This window comes from Phocoena sinus, chromosome 10, assembly GCF_008692025.1.
Source record: "Phocoena sinus isolate mPhoSin1 chromosome 10, mPhoSin1.pri, whole genome shotgun sequence".
Taxonomy (NCBI): Eukaryota; Metazoa; Chordata; class Mammalia; order Artiodactyla; family Phocoenidae; genus Phocoena; species Phocoena sinus.
In genome coordinates, this window is record NC_045772.1 from 744,064 (window position 1) to 763,175 (window position 19,112).

The 19,112-nt window shown below is 65.7% G+C and overlaps 1 protein-coding gene across 1 annotated transcript; it reads right to left on the reverse strand.

The window, feature by feature from the left end:
• Positions 1–10,897: 10,897 nt before the first annotated feature.
• On the reverse strand, positions 10,898–19,101 carry CRELD2 (cysteine rich with EGF like domains 2). Its single transcript, XM_032644879.1, is given in 12 exon segments — positions 10,898–11,176; positions 12,421–12,473; positions 12,475–12,565; positions 12,992–13,087; positions 14,099–14,182; positions 15,119–15,214; positions 16,584–16,626; positions 16,628–16,761; positions 17,396–17,487; positions 17,794–17,898; positions 18,423–18,490; positions 18,829–19,101. Coding segments are annotated over 12 exon segments (1,035 nt in total). The 5' UTR covers positions 18,952–19,101; the 3' UTR covers positions 10,898–11,126.
• Positions 19,102–19,112: the final 11 nt, after the last annotated feature.

Here is a 19,112-nt window from a genome sequence, read left to right on the forward strand (position 1 = left end):
GCAGGTCAGAGATCCTGGTGCCCAAGGAGGCCCAGTCTCTCCAGGGCGCGCAGCGAGGAACACAACCGAGCTGCCCAAGAGCAGCCGGTGGGCCGGCGGCCACCTCGTTGGAGGAGGCGGGCCCCGACCGGCGGGAGGTGGGGCTGCTTTCAACCCCGCCCCAGTGTGACCACCAAGGCCAGACCCCTCAGGGACGGAGGCTTGGGTCAGTGAGGACTCACTGGCCGGACTGTCCCAAAAGAGGGATCCTCGTTAATGGAGAAAACCTTCCGTCCCTGACATGCCTGTGGGTGCTTCCCCGAAGACCTGGGGCAGGAAGCGGGTAGGGGCTGAGGGCTGCAGGCAGGGAGGCCCTGGAAGGTCAGGGTGGCCGTGGGCTATGTGCCCTTCCAGCCACACTGCCCCTACCCACTCCCCAGCCCCCAGGTGGCTGCCGCTTCAGGGGCTCTGCTCTGGGTGTGTGGCTTCAGGGCAGGTACCTGAGGGTGATTTTTAGGGAAAGTGATTTTCAGGGAAAGCATTCAAAACTGCCAGGGTTGCTCACAGGGCTCCCCTGCATCCACGTCTCCCTGGGCCCCCAGGGCCTGAGCCTGGTGGGCGGCGGATGCCTGGCCCCCACGCAGGGGCAGCACCCTCCCTGCCTCCCCTCCCACTGCAACAGCCGGCCCGGACTCCGGTGGGGCCGACTCCAGGTCTGGGGGCTCTGGTGGGTGACGATGGGCCCTCCCATCACCCATCCCTCGGCCCAGGGCGGAGGAGCCTCCAGGGGGCTGCCCCACACCCCTCGGAGCCCAGCCTGGGTCCAGCTGCCCCGGGCAGGGCTCAAGCCTGACGGCCACCCAGCACAAGGCCTGCTGCGTCCTCAGAAGCTACAGGAGCGGCACTGAGGCCGCGTCTCCTCTGCTGCTTGGGAGCGTGACCTGGGGCTTGGGCAGGGGTCAGCAGCGGGACAGTGGTGTCGGGGGAACTCTTACCTGTCTGCTTACCTCTGCGGGCTTTTGGGCAGCCCCCCTGCAGGGGCTGTTACTGAGGGGGCAGATCCAGGCACTGGGACCAGGGATGTCGCTGGTGTCCAGCTGCCCGTGAGGGTCACTCTCCAGGCCTCAGTCCACACCCCGCCGGTCCAGGGCCTGGCATGAACTGGCTCAGTACCCTTCTTTCAATGGTTGAACAAAAGGAAGAACAATGGAAAACGCCAGAACGGCTTGGGTGGTGGTCCAAACACCGTCCTACCAGCAGCCTGAGGACGCGGCAGCATCAGGACGAGGGGAGGGGCAGGGGTTGACCTCCAGGCCCCGACAGATCCCGGCTTGGGGCTGCCCCTCCAGTCCAGGACCCTCCCCCTCTGGACAGCATCGCCTCTTGCCCACCCTCAGGGACACAGGTGGGCACGTGGACAGTGGGAAGGACAGGTGGGCAGGGGATGGCACAAGGGCTATCAGGCACCTGCGTGAAGGCCAGGATTCCAGGGCCCGCCCAGCCTCCCACGGACTCGACGTCCCTCCTCCCTGACTCCCCTGGACACCCACCCCACAGGACTGCGGTCACAGACAGGGCACGAAGCAGGCGGACGAGCCCTGGGCCAGGGAGGGCTGGCGCCATGCTGGGGCGGGGGTGGGGAACGCTCACCCTGCCGCGGTGCTGGCCCGGCTCCCGCCCTGCGCCAGGCACCCTGTGGCACTTCACAGCTGCGCCGGGCTGGGAGACTCACAGGCCAGCTCGGGCCAGCGCCCGCGGGGTGGGCTGCGGGGTGAGCCAGCTGCACCTCCCCCGCTCCTCCAGCAGATGTGCGTCAGAGGTGGGGGGAGGGGTGGGTGCAGCTGCGGTGTCCTGCACATGGGGACGCGGTGACTACGTTGACGACCGGTGCCTGTGTGTCTGCGCCTGTGCGTGTGTGAGAACACGCGTGTGGATGCGTGTGACCGTATGTGCGTGGGTGTGCTCGTGTGAGTGCACACTTGCCCGTGCTGTGGGGGGTCCAGCTCGTGAGCAGCGTGTGAACCACGGGCTGGACTTGGCCTGGGTAGCAGCGACATGGCGACCTTTGACCCCAAGACCCACAGGGCCCCTGGGCAGGGAGGGGCAGTGCGCGGAGGCAGGAGGACACCTTAGGCTGACTAACCCTCCCCCTCAGCCCCTCCTCCCCGACCCTCCTCCCCCACGTCCTGTCCTCTGTGCCCCTTGGGTCTGAGGTCCAAGGATGCCCTCAGGGGCGCCCCTGCTGGCTGTGACCTAACAGAGGCCCCACTCCCACGTGTGTTTCCTGGCTCGTGGCGGCTTGCAGCGTGGGGCTGACCTCTCTGAGGGTTTCCGCATGGGTCTCTGGCTCCAGGGTGGCAGCACTCAGAGGGCCTGGCTGGGCCTGCTGTGCTCCCAGCTCTGCTGGAAGCCGGGCACCCAGGGGTGTTTCTCGGGTGTCCGTCCCTGTGCGACCAGGGTGCACCGTGCAGGAGACAGGTGACCTCCCTGACTACGGGCTGAGATGACAGATTTGCCCCAAAGCTGGAAGCCTGGGCCTCCAGCTCAGAGGGACATATAGACAAGTAGACGGACAGACGAGCAGCTGGTGACGGGCAGAAGCTGCTGAGAATTGCCGGAAGCCGGGCGGGTGGCCGGCGGGTGGCCCGACGGGTCCTGGAAATCCTCGCTTCCTGTTTTTCCAACAAAGGGCCTCTGTCCCTCGGGGAGGTTGCTGGCCAGCAGCAGCGGACGTGCCTTTTCCGTAAACAGGGCTGTTTCCTTTCTCCTCATGGCACAGGAACGGCGGTCTCCAAGCCCCCCATCCCAGCCACGGGCACGACCAGCCACAGGATCCTGTAGGGGAGACGGTCCTGGGACAGGGGCCAACCTGCCACCGTGCGAATGAGGGTTGTGGCTTGACCGGCTTCGATGAGGCCCCCAGAACAGGCAGGGGACAGGAATTCAGTGGTGCCTGCCCCCTGGGACAGGTGGGAGGCCAGAGCAGCCTGGGGTCCACGAGAGCCAGAGTCAGGGTGGGCAGGGGCTGTGCTGAGCCTAGACCCCCTTGGGGTTTGGCAGGGCCCTGTGACCCTCAGGCCCTGACCCAGCAGCCCTGGAAGCAGAAAGGCAGGGCTAAGTCCCCATGGGAGCTGGGTCTCCTGAGAGGTAGCAGCAGGGGCCAGGCCTGGCCTACAGGTGGCTCTCCCTCCAGGCTGGCTGGGAGAGCTGCCCCTCGGTGCTCAGCCAGGTGGACACCACCACGGTGCCTGCTCCCAAATGCGAAAGCTCAAGGGTCAGAGAGGACCTCTGACATGCCCAAGCCCCTGAGTATGGCCCTCGGGAGAAGACCGGGTGTGCTTCCCTCCGCGAGAACGAAGGCCAGGCCAGGCCCCCGCAGGGGAAGGGCTGGAATGTCGGCTCCAGGCCCCTTGGCCGGGTGGCCTCAGGGGGTCACCGACATGGGGACAGAAACAACACCCCCTGGCTGGCCCTGGCTCGGGGAGGACCCCTGAGGGGTGCGGGGCAGCCTCAGCCAGGCGGCGTGAGCGGCCTCACGCGTCCTGGCCGGGCAGCCGGCCAGGAGTCAGTGCCCGGGCATGCGGCCGAGGGGGCCCGTGTGCAGGCGTGTGTGGGTGATTGTGTGCACCCAGGCGGCGGGTGCCTGGACTGGCTTGTGTGAGGGGCTGGTGGGGGTTATTTATAGTGGCTCCGCTGACGAGAGGCGCTATTAATAGTGAGGGTGGCGGGTGAATGAACAATATGCCTCCGGGTGGGGTGGGGGCCGGCGCCACTTCTCTGCCCGAGACACCCGGGGCTGGTACCCCGGCTGCTGGACAAGGGCCACTGTTATCCAGTCAGCAGCTGAGCCGGGGCCTGCGGTTCACCTGGGGCAGCAGGCTGGGGGGGGGCCCAGGCTGATGCCCCGTGCCCTGCTCTCCCAGGGGGCCATTGGCCAGCCACCCTTCACCCCAAGGAGAGACGAGCTGATGCTGGGGAGTGTGAGATGGGAGGGGCAGGGCTAGGAGGGACCAGATGGAGGAGCGGGTGCTTAGATGGGCCCCCGCACCTGGCGTCAGGTGGCAACACGGGAGAGGGTGGACGAGGGGCCGCAGGGGGCTGGAGCCCTCAGCCCCAGCCCTGTGTTCTGTCACCTCATTTCTAGTCCACAACCGGAAGTGGCTTTGACACAGGGTCCCCGCTGACCTCGCAGGTCAACCCCGCCTCCAGCAGGGAGCAGTACATGGGGGCGGGGCAGCAGACCACACCAAGGGATGGGGGGCCGCTGCTCACCCCCGCGTCTGCCCGATTTAGCTTCATTTCTCTTTGACTGTTTTCTGAAACCACAAAGGGATACTCAGCTCCTGGTAAAAAGGTCAGACCTGACCCCAGAAAGGGTGCAGCATGGAGCGGGGCTGCCTGCGGGCCGTCACTTGGATCCCCACTCTCCAGCCTCACGGGGCGGGGCTGCTCCCCTCCTCTCCCGGAGCCCAGTCGGAGGTCCCCCGAGGCGCCCATCGGGAGGGTGGGGCTGTGGTCCAGGGGCCAGGGGCCGGCCGGCCGTAGCTCCCCGGGGAGGGAAAGCTGTGCGGGCGCAGGCCCTGCTGAGACCAGCCCTGGCACGGCCCCCTCCCTCCCCAAGGCAGGGCCTGACCTGAGGTCCTGGAGGACACGGGGGGACGGCAGGGGAATAGACCCTCAGTGCCTGGGACGGGATCTCTACGCCCCGAGAGCCAGTGCGGGTCCGCGGCGCTCATCAGGCCCGAGCCCCTGGGCCCCGCCGGCTCCTTCCGGGGCTGAGACCCCGCGCCGCCGCCCCCCATCGGAGGACGCGGGGACGGATCTGCCGGGCCGCTCACATCTAATTCACCCGCCTGCTTCCGCCCGGCCTGTTTCTTTCGGGAACCCCCCACCCGCGATGACGTCAAGAGGGGCACGAGCATCCCGCCCGCGGCCACCTGGCGCCAAGCGCTTTCCAAGAAGGTCGCGGCCCAGCGCGCACGCGCCGTGCCTACGTCCCCGAAACCTCGGGCTTTACCGTCGGCGTCATCACCCCTGCATCACTACAGCTCCGGGAAGGCGAAAGGGGGTTCCCAGGGCCCGGACGCGCGGGCGGGCCGCGGGCGGACCCCAGCCTTTCCGGCCGCCCTACCGCGGACGCGACGCGCGGGACGATCGCGCCCCTCCCCCGACTTCTCCGGCCCCCGCCACCCTCCGCCCCCACCCCCCCCCCCCCCCCCCCGCGGCCCCTCCCGCGGCCGAAGCCTGGCCGACGCTTCCGGCGCCGCCCCCTTCCCGGCACGGCCGCGCCCCGCTTCCCGCCCGCAGGCCGAGCCCTTCCCCGCCCCGCCGCAGCGCCTGCCCTGCGAGGGCGGACACAGGGGTGGCGGATAACCCTCCCCTTGTCCGGGAGGTTAGTGGGGGGGGCAAGGCATGACGGGTCGGGCCTGGAGGGAGGCGGGGAGGGGAGCTGGGGAAGGGGTGCCCCTGTCCACGCCCTCTTAGGCGCCGGGTCTCCCGAAGGGCTGAGCTGCCCAGAGGGTCCTCTGCTCCCTCGCGCCCAAGTCCGGAGCAGGGACACTGAAGCCCACGGGCCGCCCCTCTCTAAGAAGGTGGGCGCCCCGCACTGCACACGCCCCGTCAGGCCAGTGGTGTGGAGCCAGCCAGCCTGGCGTCTGGGATGACCCCAGCACAATGAGGGCTTTGAGGACCCTGAACTGGGAGGGGGCGTGTGGCCTGAACAGCAGCCTGTCCCCAGAGAGGCCCAAGGCTGGTCCCACCCAGCCCCAGCATGGAGCCGTCTGCCCCCCTGGCTGCTCCCAGGACCGAGGCCTTCTGTGCTCCCCGCCCTCTACCCCTGCCCAGGATTCCAGTGCCCCCTCTGCATGGTCCCTGAGGTGCCCCCATCCCGGGGGTCCATCGGGCTGGCTGTGGAGTCCCTCCCCACCCCTAGGCCTGCCTGTCTGCAAGACCCTGGCACCGCCGGATGGGGATGAAGAGCAGAGGCAGGAGAGCCCAGCAGTACCTGGGGGGCTAGAGGGCAGAGCCAGCGGGGTCTGGGAAGGCAGCTGGGGTGAACATCTGTGAGCCGGAGCAGTGGCTGAGGAGGCCCCAGGAGCCAGCCCTATTCCAGGCCCCCGGCGGGTGGTCAGTGAGCAGCCCAGGAAGGATCACCCACAGAGGCTGGCCCTGGGCCGGGGCACCTCAGGGAGCCGGTGTAGTGGAGTTGGGGAGGGGCAGCCCCCCACTTCCACTGTGGGCCTCACACAGGGACACAGGCGTGAGAAGGGCAGCAGGCTCTAGGCAGGCGCCAGGGTTTGGGGCCTGGCGATGGGGCGGGGGGGAAGGTAAGGCCTGTGCCCAGCTGCTGGGACCTCACCCTTGGGCGCGGGACAGGTGTGAGGCCTGGCGGACGCAGCCATCTGGAGGGGAAAGGCAGCCTGCCCGGGCTCCCGCGGGCCCCGCTGCCAGTGGGAGAGGCTGTCACAGGATGGAGGGTGACGGGGGTGGTGGCGCCTGGTCGTCAGGGGCCGGTGCGTGCAGCTTCCGTGAGCGGCAGGGCTGAAGCTGGGCCAAGGGCCAGAGGCACCTGAGGTCATGGTTGACAGAGCACTGTGTTCCCAGGGGACTGGACTGGCGGCCGGAGGAGGAGAAGCCACGGGTGCGTGACCAGGAGGCCCCCGTGAAAGGTCGTGACCCTTGCCCCGTCTCCAGGCCCGAGGCAGGCTTCAGACCCAGAACCCCCACTGAAGGGCAGGCTGGGTCCCCAGTAGGCGGAGTCCTGCCACATCGGCACACCTACCCCTGCCCTTCGCTGGACCCCGTAACTGAGCACACGGAGGAGAGATGCCAAGCATTTGAGGACTGCTAGACACGGGTGATGGCTGGCACCTGGAGGCCCACAGCGTCCTCACGGCCCCCCAGGCCACGAGGGCTCTGCAGCCCGCAGTCACCTGGACCGGCTGCCCATCCTCCCAATCAACAGACCCGTGCTGAGCAGGCCAGGTGACCAGGAAGTGGCAAACACACTGGGGCCTTTGTAGGACACGTGCGCTCTAGGGAGAGGTGGGCCCCGCGCAGGGGCAGAGGCCTGGGGCCCCCCAAAGCAAGGTGCGTGCCACCATGAAGGAGGACGCGCAGGTCTGGAGGCTTCAGGTTCTGGAGCAGTACGTCCGGGGCTCGGGCTCTGCTCCAATGCCCAGGGCCCCTAACGGCCCCCAGCTGGACGCAGCACAGAGCAGGAAGGCTGCAGCACGGTGTCCCTGCCGCTGCATTTAATCCATCCCGGGGGCAGAGGCGTGGGTGGCTGAAGGGGAGGCCCTCCACGCGACCCCGGGGGCCAGAGCGGCAGGTGGTCTGCAGGCCGTGGCTCCCCCCGGGAGAGGGGGCACCTGGCCACGGGCTGCGGCCGTCGTCTCCCCAGAGGCCGACGCTTGGGGCTGGGTGTCCTGGGCTCTGGCTGGTGCCGAGCAGGATCCCTGGTCTCTACCCCGCTTGAGCCAGAAACCCCGTTACCCCCGTGAGACGAGTGTCCCCAGACATGGCCTGTGTCCCCGGCGCCACCCATTGAGAACCGCTGGCTTCCAAAGCGTTTGATCCTGTGACACAGGCTCCCACGTCAGACCAAGGGACCCACTTTACAGCAAAGCCAGGACCGCGGGCACTCAGGCACCACACTTCCAGAAGCTCCTAACCCACGGTGCACAACAGCCTGCTGAGGACCAGGTGGACGGCCACGCTCTGTGGGGAGGGAAGCCACCCCAGGACCTGCGTGTGGTGCGCACCTGGGCCCAGGTGCCGAGGGCGGGTGGGAGCAGCCCCGGGAGTCTGGGCCTCCAGGGCCCGCAGAGCCGAGGTCCTGGCTCCCTCAAGGGATGCGGCAGAGTGCCCCCGCTGGGCTGCCAGGAACCTCGTGCAGGGCCCCGTGGGCGAGCAGAAGTGCCACCGGGGCACGGTCCTTGACCCTGACTGGCAGGACGGCATTGCACGCCATGACCCTGAGGAGGTGTGCGGAGGGGTCCCTGCAGTGTGGGGACCGTGGAGGGCGCTGTGACTCACTGCCCCGGCAGCCCCGTCCATTCCTGTCCCGGGGCAGCACCCGAGGTGGGATGAGGGAGCAGAGGCGCGGCCCTTGCTGGAACCGGGTCACTCCAGCGGCCAGGGGTCCGGGCTCCCGGGGCGGGGGGGCCTCTGAGGTGTGACGTTCCGGCTCTGTCCCAGCCCTGCCCCAGCCCCGCTTCCTTCTACTCCCTGGACCTCCTGGTCCAGGGCTAGCACCCCACCCCCCGGCCGTCCAGAACCGAGGGGCCCGGGGTGGTCCCACAGCGCCACCTGCTGGCCGCACCCGCCCCTCCGGCCCCGGGCCCAGTGGCTGATCCACCGAGGGGGCTGGACCTGTCCATCTGCTTGGCCAGAGGGGAGGACGCAGGACTTGGGCAGGGGTCACCGCCAAGTCACCCCCCCCGCCCCGCCCCAGGCGGAGCCAGAGCCTCTGAAAGGACAGCATCGTTCAAGCCCCCGCGCCCACATCCCCACACCCTTGCACGTGGACGCCCAGCCACGGTAGTCCGGGGACCCTGCCTGCACCCTGAGCCCCTAGCCCGGCCTGGTGCGGCCCTACTGGGGGCGAGTCCCCCTCCTGCCCGATCCGCAGCGCCCACCTCCGCTTTGTCCGGCCCAGCTCCCGAGCTGGGAGTATCCTCCCGCTTACAGATGAGAAAGCCGAGACTGGGGGTGTTCCACCACTGACTCCAGACCTCGGGCTCAGAGGGGGCCAGGATCCCCTGCTGGGTGCAGAGACACGGCCCTGGGGAGCGGTGGGGGCTCACAGAAGGGTGCAATGTGGGCAAGGGGCTAGGGCCGACCTCTGAGGGTGACAGCTGGGCAGAGACCCCGTGGAGGGAGGGAGCGGTCGGAGCAGGTTCCTCCCCCGTGTCCCCAGCAGGAGGGACAAAAGTGCAAAGGCTCTGGGGTGGGACCGTGCATGGCGCTTTCAAGGAACCAGGTCAGCCTGACTTGCGCTGCCCTAGTGGGGCGGGGGCAGGGTTGGGGGGCCTGAGCGGGGGTCCCAGAGCAGAACGACGTGAGGGCCAAGGGAGCCCCCTGGGCTGTGGCCGCAGCTGCCGTCAGCACAGAGGTGCCCAGTGGCCTCATCCCTCTCCAAGCCACCCAGGGCCAGTAGTGCCCAATAGTGGAGGTGGTCTACCAGCAGGAAGGCAGCGTAGGGGCCGGGTATGGGACCCCTCGGGCCCCATGGGCCAGCGTAGTGGTCGCAGGGGAGCCAGCTGCAGGGCTCAAGCCGGGGTCCAGCTTTCGAGTGTCCAAAGCAGCGGGGCCCATCCCCTCCCCACTGCCAAGTGACTCTCCGGCCCCCTCAGGACACCTACTGATGCCACCTGTAGGGCGGATGGGGCAATGGCACCCACAGAGCTCCGGTGGGGGGAGGGCAGCCACCCAGGTGACCCTACTGTGTGTGGGGGGACAGTGCCACCCAGGGACCGTGAGCTCGGTCCCAGGGCCTGCAGTGAGGACGGGGGCCATCCGGTTCCAGCCAGAGAGGGGGTCAGTTCCCCAGTGCAGTCACGAGGCCCCACCCGCGGGATGGCTTTGGCACCTGAGCCTGGGCCCCACATGCAGGGCCTGAGCCGGGCAGGGACCACCCGCCCAGGGTGCTGCCCCCCCCAGCTGACAGGGAAGGCTTCCCCTCTCTCCCGCTCCTGGGAGCCTTCTAGCCGCGCCTCCCTGAGGCGCCCCAGGCCAGAGGCCTCCCTCTCCTCGTCCACCCACTGGTCAGCACCTCCACCGCACCTGGCCACACCCACCTGACATGCATCCGCAGGGCCCCAGCCCACACGGCTTCCTGGAAGCCCCCAAACTGCAGGCTCCCCAGGGACCCCCGTCCCCTCACCTCCGTCTGGCCCCTCGCTGCCCTCCACACGCAGCCGTCACCTCCATCACCCCCGCTGGTGGCCGCGCCCTCCCATGTGCCCTGCCCCTCGGCCTGCACCGCCGTGTCCATCTCCAAGAGGACTGTGTCAGCTTGATGACTGGCCATCCCCCAGTGTGGACCCCCCAGGCCTGGACCAGACAACAGCAGCCTGGAACCCGTGCTGCTCGTTGGCCTTGCTGAGCCCACTGGACTCCACGCCCCCTCTAGGGATTCGGGCCCCCTAACCTCAGGCCTGGCACTGGAAGCTCCACCTCCGCCATGGCAGAGACGAGAGACCGGGGAGAGCCCGGGGTGCACTGGGGTGTGGCCAGCGCCTGCGGCCCTTGGGTGCTGTGGTCGCCCCTTCCCAGTAGGGACCCCTGAGGGAGAGTCCCACCTGCAGGTGCCCTGTCCCAGTGCCCAGGTGAGAGGGCCCAGCTCAGGCTCGGAGAGCACAGGTGCAGCAAGGGGACAGATGGATGGTCACTGGCGCCAGGACAGTGGGAGACGTTTACAGGGATGACGTGAGGCCTGGCGGGGGCGGGGGGGACAGGAGGCCAGAGGGGCTGGGGGAGCATGAGTGAGGGGAATGGGTGGGATGGTGGCCACTGGGCAATCACCGGGGGGCAGCCCTAGGGGGCTGGAGCGGAAGCCATGGTCTGACCGCCACACGGACTGGTGGGAACGGGCTGGGGCTGGGCTGCGGGGGGTCCATGCAGCCTTCTTCCCACGTGACGACCTGGCCCTGGGGCTCACGACTGAGGTTTTCTCCAGCTTAGCCCCCAGGGTCCCTGGCGACACTCACTCTAGCGGCCCAAAGGTGGGGCCCTGAAACTCACCCAGTTAAGGTTCTGATGGTGCTTGCAAGCCTGGGGGGTGGTGGCAGGAGCCCCTTGGGGACAGCCTGGCTGTGCTGCCTCAAAAACCCCCGCAGGCCTGGGGGCTCCAGCAGGACGGGGCAAACTCCATTCTAAAGGTCCACACGCTTCCAAGGAGAAAAACGCACACCTGTTGTCTGCCCAACTACCTTCAGTGGCCAATTTTATTATAAAGAACGGTATCAAAATATACAAATCTGTTTAAGAACAACCAAGAAATGCAGCTTTAAGGGTCAAATAAGCATCAGCCGTTTCAATGGAAGCAGCTTCCCCTGGAGCGACGGTGGTGACATGAAGGGCCACGTCCAGGAGACAGTCTGAATAATTTAAAGGAAGGGTGTGACTTCCGACGTGGATGCACATCATAAATCTTCATGGGACGGCAGCTGTGTTGGGCTTGCTTCTGTGACTTCTGTCAGAAAGCAAACAGATCGGTCCGTAAAATCCTAGCACGAAAGGTCCTGAGGACGCGGCCACAAGGCAGGCGCTGGGCCGTGGTAACGTGTGGACACGCTGCCCATGGCCATGGGGTGGCTCCAGGCTCCCTCTGGATACAGCAGCCCCAAGCACCCCACGGCTGGGGTGTCCCGACGGCACCCCAGAGCCGCCACACCGCTGTGGGAGAGACGGGCGATGGGAGCCGATGAGGTGCCCCCAGAACCAGCTGGGACGAGACAACAGCCTGCGTGATGTGTGGGGACAGACAGTGCGTGGCTGCGGCCCCTCCGCGGCCCTCGCTGACTGTCAGGCCCCTCGGTTCCTACAGGGCGTCTACGTGTGGATTAGCTTCTCTTTATCCTGCCGGGACCCAGGGAGCTTCTGGAGCCTCAGCCGTCTTACTGCTTTGGGAAAACTCCTCAGCCATTGTCTTTTTTAACGTGGCTTCTTTCCCGTTCTCCTTGTTGTTCTAGAACTTGTATGAGATGACTGTGGAAGAACTGTGTCCCCCCCAAAGAAGACAGGTTGGCATCCTAATCCCCGGTGCCTGTGAACGTGACCCTACTTGGAAATAGAGTCCCTGCAGGTGCGCAGGTTAAGAACTCACTGGAGTGGGCCCTGACCCAATGGCTGGTGTCCCTATAAGTAGAGGGAACTTCAGACACAGGCTCCAGGGAGAAGGCCATGTGACAAACAGAGGCAGAGGCTGGAGGGACGCCAAGAGTGACAGCCACCAGAGCCAGAAGAGGCAGGAAGGATGCTCCCCGACAGGCTTCAGGGGGAGGCAGCCCTGCCGACACCTTGATCTCAGACATCCAGCCTCCAGGGACTGGGAGACAACGCGCCTCTGGGGTTGAAGCCGCCGGGTCTGTGGCGCTTTGTCACGGCTCCCAGGAGCCCCCGTGGAGCCGTCTGCCCCTCCCGCCACCTCCCTGCCCATGTCTCAGGCAGACCCGGGGGCTGCTCAGCTGGTGGCCCCATCTGCTGACCTTCCTTTGTGTCCTCCCTCCATCCATACAAGAGGGAGTCCCCTGGGGCTATCGTCCCCATAGAGGACTTTACGCTCTTGTCTTCCAGGAACCCCGGCTCCCATCATCCCAGGGCCACTTTTTGTGTAAATTTCTTAACTTGGGGGACAGGTGGCAGCGCACCCAGGCCCCGCGGCCAAGGGCAAAGGGCAGAGGGCAGAGGGTGGCCGTGGGGTGAGCAGTCACTCACCGGCCCCCGCCGGCCCCGTCTGCACACAGATGTCCTCGGCCTCCCGAAGCCCTCGGGCACACGCAGACGAAGCTCCCAGGTGTGTTGTAGCAGTTTTCATTCCTCCTCAGACAGGGCCTTTCCGCCAGCGAGCACTCGTCAATGTCTAAATAAACACATTCCACTGACCAGGTGACTTCGTTCAGCAAACATGCACATTGGGGATCGAGGGATTCACACGTCGTGATTCCCTCACACACAGAAAGCGCAGAGATGGAACCATCCCATTAGAGAAAGGAGACAGAGGGGAGGATTTAACAGGAGCCCCAGAGCCAGGCCGTCGGGGGCGGGAAGAAGAGACGGTCCAGGCAAACGTGAGGGCGGGAGCCCGGTGGTTCTCCACCCGGGGTTCCAAGCCGGGCTTGACTGTCGAGGTGGATGCCCAGACGGAGCCTGCAGGGCCCTTGCTCGGCCCCCACCCCCATGGGCGCGTGAGAATCGGAGTCTGCAGCCCAGGGTCCCGTCCCCACCAGCGCGCATGGCCTCTGGAAGGTTCCCGCCCCCGGAGTTGAACGCAGATGCGCCCGCTGACCTGCGCACTGGCCGCTCTCTTTCGAGTAGCCGGGGAGGCACTCCTTACACTGTCCAGGACCCTCCCCTGTGCAGCCCACGCAGGTAGAATCACACTCTGGAAACAAGAGGGGAGGGAGATGACGACATGAGACCCCCATCCTGTGGGCAAAGTGCGACCCGAAACCACACACAAGATGGTGGAGGCTCTGCGGCCGGGAGAGCCCAGTGTCCCCATCCCGGGGGCGCTGGGGAGCAGACAGCGTGGGCTTGAGGCAAAGTGCACACTTGCTGCGATTGACCGATTGACCATTGGTCCTGTGTTGCTGAGGGACCTCGGTGCAGGCCGGGCTGCGGGAGCAGCAGTGATGGGCCCCTCCATGACCTCTGTCACGGGAAGGATGGGGGGCAGCATCTTCTCTCAAACAAAACCCGCCTCCAGCTGTGACATTGCTAGGAGCTTGGTGCCAACAACGGCAGAGAACGTGTGATGCTTTGGGGGGCGTCTCATTGAAGCTGTGTGTCCACAAACATGGGACAGGACGGCATGGCCGCGGACACGGTGAGGGGGCAACGCGGGGGGGAAGGCGAGGAATCGGCACCACCTTTCAACCTTTCGGGGGCTGGGTGGCCCTAAAATCCACATTCCCTTGAACTGACCAACTCGGAAACTCATCCAAAGAAAATAACGAAGAATGTAAAAGCTTTTCCTACAGGGGTTTTAAAGTTTGTAACTGTGGGAAACCGTGTATGACAAATATTCAATGATACAGATTGCTGAAGAAAACCGTGAAATCACAGCATGCTCCAAGATAATTAACACGACGTACAGAAATGTGACGTGCAAAGGCGGTCACGATACTGTTGAATGAAAAGCAGACAGGTAGCGAGGCGCTGCTCAGATCAGCACTGCCCCGACCGGCCTGCCAGGGCCCTCCCCAGGGACTGGATGCTTGCCAACTTCTTTCAAACTTATCTGAATTCTCTGATTCTTCTTCAGGAAACATCTATCACTTGTGTGCCACCTTCAATGTTTTAAGTAGGCAGAGCATACAGGGGTCCTGCGGGCACACCACAAACATCTCGGGGGAAGGCGTGCTGCAGCGGGCAGGCCGGGCGGCGCGCTCACCCTGGCACACGAACGAGCCGTTGAGGTTCTCGCAGTATTGCTGCTCCTCGCAGGGGGCCGGCTCTGCCGTGCATTCGTCCACATCTGGAGAGGACGGCACAGCTGTGGGCGGCAGCCGCGCCCCGACCGCTGGCCAGAGGGACCGCCGTGGGGAGACACACGGTCAGTCATCCTCGGGGGCCTCCGTGTGCAGGTGGGGACCAGCGGCTGACCCGTGAGTGCTTCCCCGGGGCCTCGGTGAAGCTCCAAGGCGGGGCTGGGGGGCGGGCACCACCCTCCCATTCAATTTGGGACGTGAGGCTCCCGACTTGCCTGAAGCTGAGCAGCTGTGAGAATGAGACCAAAACCGAGGCCCTGGCGGGAGGACGGCAGCCTGGTGGCCACCCACCCCAACCCGCCGTCCCCGCCAGCACCTGGGCCTGCATGGACTCGGGCAGGGCCGAGATGCTGGCGGCCGGGCTGTAGGGCTGCAGCTCGAGAAGACACCCCGGGAACAGGCGGGGCCCCAGCTGGCTGGGCACGGTGGACAGGGAGAGCCACGCGCCACGGCTAGGGCCTCCAGACCGAGGGGCCGTGCAGAGGTCCACCACAGTCAGAGGCTGCCCACGCCCTGCGTGTCCACTTGCCGGCCAGAGCCCCCCACCCCACGTCTGTCCTCTTTTATGAAACCAGGGCCCGAGGACACACGATTGCGCCTAAGTCCCAGGCTTCCCTCCCGGGCCCTGAGCCAACAGGACCACCGGGGGCACCTGACGGCAAGGAAGGGGGACAGGGGCCACCTTCCCAGCCCAGAGTCCAAGGCCACAGAGGGGCCTCACATGAGCAACCAGCCCACAGGCAGGCAAGCCCAGCTCCACGCTGTGGCCCGTTACAATGCAGCCTGGAACGTCAGAGGCCGCTTCCCCACGAGTAAGAAGGGGGCAGGGGGCAGGAGTGGGGTGTCCTGAGGGTAGCTGGGGGCTGCGCAGATGCCACGAGAGAGTGGGGGGAAGGGTGGGGGAGGGCAGCCGCCAGCCTCACCTACGCAGGCGTCGTCCTCCCGTGCCCAGCCCACTTCGCACTGGCCGCAGTCTCTGTTGGTAGGGCCCGTGCACGTCTTGCAGGACTCGTCACAGGCTGGAAGGCAGAGGTGGGACGGCCGTCAGTAGGTGGGGATCCCGTCTCAGGAGTGAACTCGATGCAAAGGGCGTTTCGGAAGTTAGGAGCTGACATTCATAGGGTGAAAACAAAAACCGCAAACCAGCAAAAAATCCGAGCGGAGCAAGATACATTCAACGACAGAGAAACTCGTGTGATTCACAACATCCCTGACCTTAAGGAGAGAAGAGAACACACGGGGATTTCCATGCCCAGGGGTGATAAAATTCTCAGCAAACAAGGACTCCAGAGGAATTGCTCGTAACCTGGCAGAGGTAGCCTCCCAAATGCTGGAGCCCACACCCAGCTGGGTGTGTGCATGCCGCCCGCCAACACGCGTGGACGTTCTGGGCCCGGGAAAGGCCGGGGGGTAGGAATCGGAGGGGCTGGCCTCCCAGGCACCCAGCACATTCTCCACGGGGATGCCCAAGGGAGCGCAGCCTCACCGCCAGCCCTGACGGGAGAATTCAACACGACTGCTGACGCCCAAAAGGTCTTCCTGTACATCAGTGACAACCAACAAGAAAACACATCGAGACAGGGTGCGCCTCGTGGCTTCCTCCCTGGACTTACACATCTACACCCCGTCAGAGGACGCCATCCTGGGCTGACGCAGCCTCACGAGCAGGGCATGGGTCTCCCCAACCACAAGGGAGAAGCGTGCCATCACAGCCGAGAAGGCTCCATCCGTGCAACCCCACGGCCCATCTCAGAACTCACGGGGGCGCCCAGAACGACAGCCAGGGCACCTCTGAAGACCCAGGTGGGAGAGCCCACCTTACCCGACACCAGGGTGACCAAGACGGCGCGTCCTCTACACAGGGACCTGGGGCCAGGAGGTCACACTGTGTGGCCTCCGCTGTCCCGGTTCTCACCTGGGCCACCTCCCCACCCTGCTGGTGCCCTGACGTGGCCAGACTCGGCCCTGCCTCTGCTCACTCCGAGACCCTAAGCCTGAGTGACAGCGGGGACACCAGCCTCTGATCCCCGAGTTGCGCCCAAGGACACCCGAGCCTCCTGCTGGGACAGCCGCGAGGAGAGCAAAGCTCGGGCCAGACACTCCAGGTGCAGGTCCGGGGCCCCGGGACCGGCGTGGACGTCACAGAGCTGGAGGTGCCACACTGTCCACCCTCTGAGCCCTTCTCCAGAAGGACATCACGGGTAAGCAACTCAAACGTCCCTCCTGGGGCTTGTTTGGGGACAGGAAGTGAGACCATCCCCGGCTGCTGGTCCTGTCATGTCCCTTCTTTACGTCGTACAAGGGCCCACGCCTTCCCCCTCAGCTCCCAGAAGCCTGGGTCAGCGGTCACCGGGTCCCCCTCCCATCTACACAGGCAGCTCCGGGTACCTGAGCAGATGCTGTGCGTCTCGTTCCTCAGTGAGTTGAAGTAAGCCGTCCATGCAGTCGGCGCACAGCGGTCCCCGGTACCCCGGGTGGCACTGGCACGACCCGTCGCCCTGTCTGCTGCCGTCTCCGCTGCAGTGGCCGTTCCCGCTGCAGGGCCGCTCGGACCCACCCTGGCAGGCTGCGGGGACCCCGAGCCCGCTCAGAGCGCAGCCCGCGACACATTCATAAAAACAGCTCTCTGCGTCTCGCTGAAACCCCAGCCCTGCTTCACCCCTTCTGTCTGGGAGCATAGGAGCCCCACACTGGCGAGGTGTCTGGAGGAGGCATCGGCTTGCCTCACGCGGGACACGGGGCCAAGGACGGGACAGTGAGGGCCCGCGCTGTGACGCCACACTGGCGGGACAGGCTGGGGAAGCCTCGGCCAGGGTGGGGCCTGAGCGCCAGCATCGTGCCCCATGCCCAGTTGATCCACGTGAACATTCTGGTGACGCCTGGGCGGCAGCCGTGGCTTCACTCAGTCTCTCACCCCCGGAGGCTGGACGCCCCTGGCCCCGGCCTCTCACACAGGCTTCGCTGCTTATGGACCACCTCCCCGCACCCAGAGGGCGGCACCCAGGTGGGCGACCAGGGGTTCTGTGGAGCCCTGAATTAGGAGCATACTTGGGACCAGATACCCAGAGGCGAAGATCGCTGCAGCTGGTAGGAGGCTGCACAGGGCCCACGTTCCCACCCGAGCTCCTGCCCAGCCGGGAATCACGACAGGGCTAACCGGAAACACACAGGACGCGCACGAGTCCCCGCAGAAAACTCACCCAGGCAGTCTGGCCCGTAAGTTCCTGGAGCACAACAAACTTTCAGTGTTTTCACACAAAACCATTCAAATAAGTCAGGATACTTCTTCTTCCTGAGGATTTTAAAAAGTGTTCAATAAATCTCACGCGGCAGATTTCCTCAAAACAGAAACACAGTTGAACACATAACGTGCTTCTGAGTATCATGGGATCTGGGAGACGAGGGTCTGGGTGCCAAAAGGCTCTTCCAGCTGACACCCTCGTCTGGATGGTCGCGCTTTGGTGATAAGGATGGGAACACGGGTACGGAAGAAAACAGGTGTGTGGAAACCCCTACTATTCTTGTAGCTTTTTAAACCTGACATCATTTCAAAGGCCAGGAGTCGCTGGCACTGGTCCCCGGGGACGCAGGCACTCACAGCCACCAGGTCTCCAGAAGCCCCTCGTGCTCCTCCAGCAGCTGGTTGCACTCGAAGTCGCTGGGCCCACACAGGCCCTCCATGATCTCCAGCAGGCGGACCTCGCTGAAACACAAGGCCGTCAGCACAGCGAGGCCGGGGCAAGGGGCACCTCAGCGGTCAGCGTCCATTCCCCAGGGATGTCCCGAGGCCCCACCTGCGGCCAGGCCACGACTACAGTGGCACTTCAGTGAAAAAAGACCCTCAGCAAACACCCAACTGGGGCCGGGGGTAGAGAACTAAACATGGAGTGTGGGGCTGGTCAGGGAGGCCTGTCCGTGCTCACGGTGGGACTTCGGGTGTGGGGTGTGCCAGGGGAAGCCCTGCAATTGGGGCCGGAGGAGGCCGGAGCTCGGGGGCGGGGGCAGGAGGGATTTACCCCACCTATGTTTTTAAGAAACCACCGTGTCTGCCGAGTGGAGGCCGAGCGGGACAAGTGTGCGAGCCAAAAGGCCAGCCAGGAACCAGTGTGCCAGCCCCAGGCAAGGACAGGTGACAAGCCCCAAGAGACGCTCTGTGTCTGTCAACGCTCCCAGGAACACGTCAGGCACCAAAGGCAGGCGCTGGGCCAGTAAGAGCAGGGCGCCCACCTGAATTCATACTTGGACAGCGTCTTTTCCTCCCAAGCCGTGTTTCCACCACCAAAAGTTCTTCTTTGCTGTGTCCACCCATTCCCTGCGGGGAGACGGCCCGCACAGAGCTCAGCACTGCTGCCTCACCCCGTCCATGGTGAGGTGACCGGTCTATGGTGGGGTGACCACAGTTCATGGTGGGGTGACCCAGTCCATGGTGGAATGACCCCAGATTCATGGTGGGATGGCCCAGTCCATGGTGGGGGCAACCCTGGGTCCCTGGTATGGTGACCACAGTTCACGGAGGGGGTAACCCCAGTAGATGGCGGGACAACCCTAGTCCATGGGGGGGTGACCCTGGTCCATGGCGGGGAGACCGCGGCCAGACCCCTGGCCTCGTGTCCCCGCGGGGTGATCGGCCCACCTGGTTGAACTTGTCCACCAGCTCCCGGCATCGCTTGCAGGGCGTCGGCTTCTTGGTGGCCTCGCCGGGCGACAGCAGCGTCAGAAGCAGCAGCCCCAGCACGGCCGGGGCCGGCGGGCGCATGGCTGGCCGACGTGGACAGCGCTGCGGAACGCGGCCGCACGGGCACTGGCCGAGGTCCAGCGGGAACCGGCCGAGCGCTCCGGCCTCCGGCCGCCCACCGGCTCCGAAGAGCCGGCCGTTCCCGGGGCTACTTGACGGCGCCGGCCGGGGCCCCGCCCCGC